At 43.9% G+C, this 8,131-nt stretch overlaps 2 protein-coding genes across 2 annotated transcripts; both read left to right on the forward strand.

Moving 5' to 3' along the window:
• Positions 1–1,596: 1,596 nt before the first annotated feature.
• LOC138905634 (uncharacterized) lies at positions 1,597–2,869 on the forward strand. Its single transcript, XM_070194154.1, has 2 exons — positions 1,597–2,394; positions 2,444–2,869. Exons 1-2 carry the CDS (start codon positions 1,597–1,599, stop codon positions 2,867–2,869), a joined length of 1,224 nt encoding a protein of 407 aa, XP_070050255.1.
• A 2,305-nt stretch (positions 2,870–5,174) lies between these two features.
• LOC138905636 (uncharacterized) lies at positions 5,175–5,759 on the forward strand. The gene has a single exon (XM_070194157.1). The coding sequence runs from the start codon at positions 5,175–5,177 to the stop codon at positions 5,757–5,759; it is 585 nt and encodes a 194-aa protein (XP_070050258.1).
• The last annotated feature ends 2,372 nt before the right edge of the window (positions 5,760–8,131 follow it).

Here is an 8,131-nt window from a genome sequence, read left to right on the forward strand (position 1 = left end):
GATAATTACGGTAGCCCGGAACTCATAATCCTCATAGAGTATTACGGCGAGATTATAGCTAACTTGTCAGGAATTAGTCCGGCAATTGGGGAAATCAATAGCCCTAGATCCTTTTACCTTTGAATTCAAACTTATTCTTGATTATTGCTAATTTTGTTGTCATTTTTTAGATAAATAAATTCCATTTATGCTCTATTAAAAATCTTGCATCCGAAAATTGTCTGAACTTATCATTAGCATTGTTAAAAGTTGTAGTAAATAGGTTAGTTCCCTGTGGATTCGACTCCGGACTTGAACTAGATTATATTTGCAGCGACCGCTTAGTCCTTTTTACAAGGCATAGTTGGCCGTGGCCAAATTTTGGCGCCATTGCCGGGGAACTAACGGTGTTATTTATTACAACTTAGAAGAATTACTAGGATTCTTAGTTTAGATCAGTTTCCTACGATGTTAAAATATTTCCATTGAAATTCTCACGTTTGAACTCTTATGTGACTCAGGTGTATGCCTAGAAGCTCTTTGAGGACTGGTGAACTTTTTGAAGGACTCTCAGACCCCGAGAAAGCATTCAGGGCATTGAATCGGGCTAATAGGAAGAACAAAAAGTTAAAACAAGAAGACCAACTCGAAAGTGAAATGGATAACATGGACGACGTCAACGGAAACAATCAGAATGATCGTGTTGAACCAAACAATGGAGTGGTGGCACCTCTTGTGCCGGAAGCTGCTCTTTATGATTGGGCACAACCAACTGCTGATAACTTGGCCACCGCCATTGTTGTTCCTCAGATACAAGCGGAGACATTCCAGATTACCAACAACATGCTGCACCTACTGCAGAATAAGGGACTGTTCTCCGGGTCATACATCGAAGACCCACAACAATATCTGAAGAACTTCCTATCAATTTGTGTGACTCAAAGACAACCGAATGTGACTCTTGAAGCAATTAAGCTATTATTGTTCCCATTCTCAGTGACTGGAGAGGCTCAAACTTAGCTGAATTCGCTCCCAATAAACTCCATTGCTACTTGGGAAGAATTAGTCAAGCAGTTCTTAAACAAGTTTTATCCTCCCAACAAGACTGCAAAGCAAATTGATGAGATATTGCAGTTCAGGCAGAAACCGACTGAGACCTTGCAAGAAACCTGGGACAGGTTTAAGGGTATGCTAGTGAAGTGTCCACACTATGGCATTCCAGATCAGATGCTAGGACAGAGATTCTACATGGGTTTGGCAGACAGTTTGAAGGCCAATGTAGATGCTTCAGCTGGGGGTGCATTTTTGTGCAAAACGTTCACAGAGTGCAAGATTCTTCTCGACAAGATGGCTCAAAATTCAGGCTGGATAACTAGAGGTACGACACTTACACCAATAGTGCATTCTGTTGCTCTTGACCCAAACAATTCCAATGCAGAGAACATAGCCACTCTCATGACCCAGATGAGCTTACTAACAAAGAAAATTGATGTGAAGGGTACAAAGCAAGTGCACATTGTTGATACAACAAATAGAGGCTTGTGCACTCCTTGCATAAACCCGTCATATGTGTGCTCGTGGAGTGGAGAGAATGACAACTAGGGCTTCAGAGAAGACATGAATTTTGTCAATAATTTCGGAGGTCAGAGGCAAGGTGCGAAGCAATGGGGACCAACACCAAACCAACAGTACAGACCAAACCAGCCACAACACAACCCCAATCCAGGAAGCGCACGACCACAAGGCCAAGTCGTGCCTTATCAAAGGCAACATTGCTATAATCAGCAACACCAGCAGCAGTTGGCCTACCAACTACCTCATCAACAGCAGGACAACAACATGATAGAAATCAGGGGCATGCTGCAACAACTCATTGGGACAAATGATAAGATGCAAGAAAAGTTAGCAGCACATGATTCGGCAATCAAAGGCATTGAAACTCAATTGGGACAACTGTCTATGGACTGGAACAATCGCCCACAAGAAACATTGCATGCAGATACAAATATTAACCCAAAGGAACATAACCCAAATCAGCTCATGGCAGTGAGTCTCAGGAATGGAATAGATTTAGACAGAGAGCAAGAAGTTGCTCAATTTAGGAGAGAGACTACGCCAACTACTCCAGTTACATTAGAGGCAGATGAGTCAACAGAGCTTACCGAGGTTGTAATTGAACAAGCACAGGTTGACAAAGGTAAGGAGAAGGAAGGTGAACAACTCTCAGAACAGGTGGTAGAAAAAGCTTCCAACAAAGAAACAACACTAAGAAATGGGCAGAGTTTGACTCTTGCACCATTATCTCAGAGATTGTCAAGGCAAAAGAAAGATGATCAATACAAGAAAATTCATGGAAATGCTTCGACAAATTCAATTGAATATTCCACTGATGGATGCTTTGAGGGAAATGCCAGGGTATGCAAAAATGATGAAGGATCTGATGTCGCAAAAATTTGACTTCCAGGACTTGTCCACTGTAACTCTGACAGAGACTTGCAGCGCGGTATTGACAAGACCTACGGCTCAAAAAGTGTCTGATCCAGGTAGTTTCACTATACCATGCACCATTGGGAGTTATGCTTTTGCTAAAGCATTGTGTGACTTGGGGGAAAGTATAAACTTGATGCCCTTGGCAATCTATACAAAACTGGGCATTGGCAGAGCTAGACCGACCTCAATGTTGTTGCAACTGGCTGATCGCACAGTCAAAAGATCGACAGGAATTCTTGATGATGTGCTTGTTCAAGTGGGGAAGTTTGTATTCCCTGCAGACTTCGTTATTCTTGATTGTCAAGTGGATGAAGAGATACCCATCATTCTGGGAAGGTCGTTCTTAGCCACTAGGAGAGCATTGATTGATTGTGAGACTGGAGAGTTGAAAATGAGTTGAACAATGAAGAAATAATATTCAACGTTCAACAATCCATGAGGATACCCAGCGAATTTGCAAATTGCTCGCTAGTGGAGGCCGTGGATGTGATACTACAAGAGGAGGATGAGCCCCTTAATATCAGGGATCCGCTAGAAGCATGTTTGATGAATTTGGAAGAGATGGATGGTGAAGGGCTGGCGGAGTGGGTCATGGATCTCGAGGGTAAAGGGTTCTAGAAAAGGGAACCTCAGTTCGAGCCCCTACGCTTAGAAGAAAGAGCAACACCACTTGCAAAACCATCAATAGAGGAGCCACCACAGTTGGACCTGAAACCACTTCTAGCTCACCTCAGGTACGCTTTCTTAGGGCCTAATTCTACTTTGCATGTTATTATATCATCTGGTTTGCTAGTTGTGCAGGTAGAGCAACTCTTGTAGGTGTTACAAGAATGTAAGACTGCCATTGGTTGGACCATGGCAGACATAAAGGGTATCAACCCGGCCATTTGTGTGCACAAGATTCTCTTGGAAGAGGGGCACAAACCTTCCAGAGAGCATCAACGATGGCTGAACCCCGAATATGAAAGAGGTGGTGAAGAAGTGATCAAGTGGCTGGATGCGAGTATCATCTTCCCCATCTCTGACAGCAACTAGGTCAGCCTTGTTCAGTGTGTGCCGAAAAAGGGAGGAATGACGGTCGTACAAAATGAGAATAACGAGTTGATCTCGACTCATACAGTCACGGGGTGGCGGATTTGCATGTACTATCGGAAATTGAACACTGCCACCCGGAAGGACCATTTCCCCTTGCCTTTCATTGACCAAATGTTGGACAGGTTAGCTAGGCGGTCTCACTTCTATTTCTTGGATGGATATTAGAGGTACAACCAGATCTCAATAGCCCCTGAATATAGAGAGAAAACATCCTTCACTTGTTCGTATGGCATCTTTGCCTTTCGGAGAATGCCTTTTGGACTTTGCAATGCACCGGCTACATTCCAGCGGTGCATGTTAGCCATTTTCACTGATATGGTTGAAGATATTATGGAGGTGTTTATGGATGATTTCTCCGTGTTGGGGGATTCATTCGAAGATTGTCTTCACAATTTAAGAAGAGTGCTCAAAAGATGTGTGGAGACAAATTTGGTGCTGAATTAGGAAAAGTGCCATTTTATGGTACAAGAAGGAATAGTTTTGGGGCAACGAGTGTCCAGTAAGGGAATTGAGGTCGACCATGCTAAGGTTGATGTGATTGAGAAATTGCCACTGCCCACTTCGGTCAAGGCAGTGAGAAATTTCCTTGGGCACGCCGGGTTCTACAGGCGATTCATAAAAGAGTTTTCCAAGATTGCTAACCCTTTATGTAAACTTCTTGAAAAGGATCAGCCCTTTGTGTTTTCTAATGATTGTAGGTTGGCATTTGAGGAGCTGAAGAAGAGATTGGTAACTGCACCCATCATTGTTGCACCCAACTGGGAGCAACCGTTCGAGCTCATGTGCGACATCAGTGATTATGCTATAGGAGCAGTCTTGGGGCAGCGAAAAGACAAGATGATGCACCCAATTTACTATGCAAGCAGGACGCTCAGCGGTGCATAACTCAATTACACCGTAACGGAAAAGGAAATGTTGGCTGTAGTGTTTGCCTTCGACAAATTCAGGTCGTACTTAATTGATTCAAAAGTTATTGTTTATAATGACCATGCATCAATTAGGTACTTGATAGCAAAGAAGGAGTCAAAGCCACGCTTAATCCGCTAGGTTCTTTTGCTACAAGAATTCGATCTGGAAATCCGTGACAGAAAAGGGACGGAAAATCAAGTAGCAGACCACCTCTCAAGGTTGGAAGGAGCTAAAAAGAAGATGGAGGTTGAAGATATAATAGAGACATTCCCGGATGAACAGTTACTCGTTGTGACAATAGAGGAGATGCCATGGTATGATGATATTGCTAACTATTTAGCAAGCGGTATTGTACCTTATGAACTCTCTTCAATTCAAAAGAAAAAGTTCTTTCGCAATTGTCGATCTTATTATTGGGATGGACCTCTACCTTTTAGAATATGTTTAGATAACATGATCCGAAGGTGTATCCCCGAGAAAGATTAACCTTCTGTTTTGCAGGCTTGCCATGCTTCACCATATGGTGAACACTTTGGAGAAATCCGGACAACATCAAAAGTGTTGGAATCGGGATTGTATTGGCCAACTCCATTCAAGGATGCCCATGCTTGGGTAAAAAGTTGCGATGAGTGCCAAAGGACAGGCAACATATATCGACGTCACGAGAGGTGGAGGTTTTTGACATGTGGGGGATTGACTTTATGGGGCCTTTCGTCAGCTCGTATGGTAACAAATACATATTGGTAGCAGTTGACTATGTCTCCAAATGGGTCGAAGCGGTGGCTCTCCCAACCAATGATGCAAAAGGGGTGACAATCTTCCTAAAGAAAAACATCTTCACACGTTTTGGCACCCCGAGAGCTATAATCAGTGATGGTGGAACCCATTTTTGCAATAGAGTGTTCGCACGGCTGTTGGAAAAGTATGGAGTTCGCCATAAGGTAGCCACATCTTACCACCCACAGATGAGCGGGCAAGTTGAAGTGTCCAACAGGGAAATCAAAAATGTCCTGACCAAGACAGTGAATGCGACAAGGACTGATTGGGCAAAGAAGCTGGATGATGCATTATGGGTGTACCGCACAACATTTAAAACTCCAATTGGTATGTCACCATACAAGTTGGTGTTTGGAAAAGCATGTCATCTTCCGGTAGAACTCGAACATAAAGCCCTCTGGGCACTGCGGCAGTTGAATTTGGATATGGAGACCGCAAGCACCAGTAGAGTCACTGAGTTATATGAACTCGAGGAATTCAGGTTCCATGCATTTAAGAATGCAAGATAGTATAAAGAAAGGATGAAAATGATGCATGATAAGTACATTCTAGATCAGAACTTCAAACCCGGAGATCCAGTGTTGTTATACAACTCGAGATTGAGATTGTTTCCGGGTCAGTTGAAGTCCCGATGGTCAGGACCCTTCAGAGGGGTGCAAGTGTTCTCAAGTGGAGCTGTAGAAATTGAATTCGAAGATAGGACAAATAAGTTCATGGTGAATGGGCAAAGGTTGAAACATTACCTTGGAATGGTCGAAGAAAAGGGGGATAGAGTGGTAATATCTTTGGAAGAGCCCCAATACGCGAGCGAAGAGTAATAATGAAAGCATGCGTCGTGCCGCGACATTAAATCAGGCGCTTCCTGGGAGGCAACCCATGGTTTGTTGTAAATCGTCGTGCCGCGACGTTAACTGAGACGCTTTTTGGGAGGCAACCCATTATTTTTCTTTACTCTTGTTTTTTTGTAATTGATTTTGAACGGCATTGACCGATCTACTAATGTGCATGGATAAAATTATGCACATCGGAAGGATTCGGGGAACGAAATTAACCCGGAGATAGGTAAAAGTGCGAAAAGACAAAAATTTGCTGGAGATCGATATCCGTATCCGCGGATTGGACCGCGGAGTAGGCCGCAGATTTTGCACAGACCATTGTCTCCCCATCCGCACCCGCGAATTGGACCGCGGAGTCGATCGCGAATTTTACTGCCTTTACTGTCGCAAGTCCGCGTCCGCGGACTTGACCGTGGATTGGGGCGCGAATTTTGTCCCCCTCACTGTTCCTCATCCGCGGACGCGGATTGGACGCGATCGACCGCGGATGAGGCCGTACCAGGTTCAGAATTTTTTTTTTCTTTTCTTTTCTCTTCTTTTTCTGTTCTTTCCTATTAATTAGTTTTTTTTACTTAACCCCCCCCCCCCCAACCGCCCACTCCCCCACTTCTTCTTTCCCTCCCCCTTAACAAAATCTAAAACCCTTCCCCCTTCCCCTTAAACAAAACACACGCCCCCTCTCTCTCCCTCAAAATTTATCTCATCAACAAAGCTTCTTCTTCTTCCCCCTCTTCTCCACTCAACCAACCCCCAATCTCCGTTCCTCCCAAGATCTCCAAGTAAGTAACATGATTCTATTCCTCTTTCTTATTATTTTTTTTTGTTTTGTTTTCAATTTTTTATTTTTCCCATTCTTTTCCTTTGTTATTGTATGTGTAGGATAGTAGAATCATGGGTACTCTTGTCTTGGTTTAGGATTGTAGTATATATGTGGCATGTGAGGCTAATAGATTTGGTTGAATTGGGGGAAGACATTGTTGAGTTTGTGAGAATGGAAGTTTAATTGGGGCTTTAGGTAACTTGGGGGGTATATGAACCTTAAGCATTTGTTGAATTGCCACAATAAGTTTGAATGTAAATTGTGATCAATTGTGCGAGTGAAGTCTGAGTAACCGCCATTGGTTCCCATATTCCGCCGATTACTGATAGTAGTGTTTGTTGTGTAGGTACCATGACACCTTCAAAGAAGAGACGCACTACTGGAGCCTCGTCAAATGGTCATGGAGGTTCATCCTAGGCACGGGCACCGGCCAGTGAAGCTCAGTTTGATCGTACCAGGTTTGTCTCCAAAGCTGCCCAAGACCGTTTCAGTTTGAAGGCCACTAAAAAACCTGTACCGAAAAGGGGTATTGACAGGGTGTCCCTCCAGGATAAGTGCCCTAATATGTATCGGGAGTTGATCCGCCGCAGGTTAGACAACTTTTTCGAAGAGCCGGAGGAGGGTAACTTAATGCTTGTCCGGGAGTTTTATGCCAACTACCCCGAATATGAGGATAGAATATGCACTGTGCGACACATGAGGGTGAATGCCTCGATAGAAGCCATCAGGAGAGTGTATCGATTGCCTGTATTCAATGGGGAAGAGGATTTCTATGATACTTACAAGTGAGAACCCATCACATGGAACAGATGTTTTAGAACTATCTGTGTACCAGACAAAGAGGTAGTGTGGGTTGTGTCGGGATCGAAGCTACACTCTGCCTCACTCACTTTTGAAGGAAAGTGTTGGTTGTACATCATCAACAATCGCTTGCTGCCGTCCCACAACACCACGAAGGTAAATGGTCTGAGAGCTGCCTTGATCTGATGCTTCGTGAATGGCCACGATTTTGATGTGGCCAAGGTTATTCAGTCTGAGATGTTCGTCCGTTCACCACTGAAGAGGTATGGGTTCTTTTTCTCCTCTATGGTCACTAAATTGTGCCGGGCAACAAGGGTGCCTGAGAACCCAAATGCGGATGGCATGGTGAAGAAAGAAGCAAAGTTCCGGGCAGACAAAGTGACCATCGGGAAAGATTCGGTGGCACCTGGGGCAACTTATAGTG

The sequence above is a fragment of the Nicotiana tomentosiformis genome, chromosome 1 (genome assembly GCF_000390325.3).
Source record: "Nicotiana tomentosiformis chromosome 1, ASM39032v3, whole genome shotgun sequence".
Lineage (NCBI taxonomy): Eukaryota > Viridiplantae > Streptophyta > Magnoliopsida > Solanales > Solanaceae > Nicotiana > Nicotiana tomentosiformis.

Excerpts from the sequence above, each read along its gene's own strand:
- LOC138905634 (XM_070194154.1), top strand. The coding sequence starts at position 1,597 with ATGAATTTTGTCAATAATTTCGGAGGTCAGAGGCAAGGTGCGAAGCAA. Across the intron at positions 2,395-2,443 it reads GCTTTGAGGGAAATGCCAGG|GACTTGTCCACTGTAACTCT; the intron begins GTATGCAAAAAT and ends TTTGACTTCCAG.
- LOC138905636 (XM_070194157.1), top strand. The coding sequence starts at position 5,175 with ATGGGGCCTTTCGTCAGCTCGTATGGTAACAAATACATATTGGTAGCA.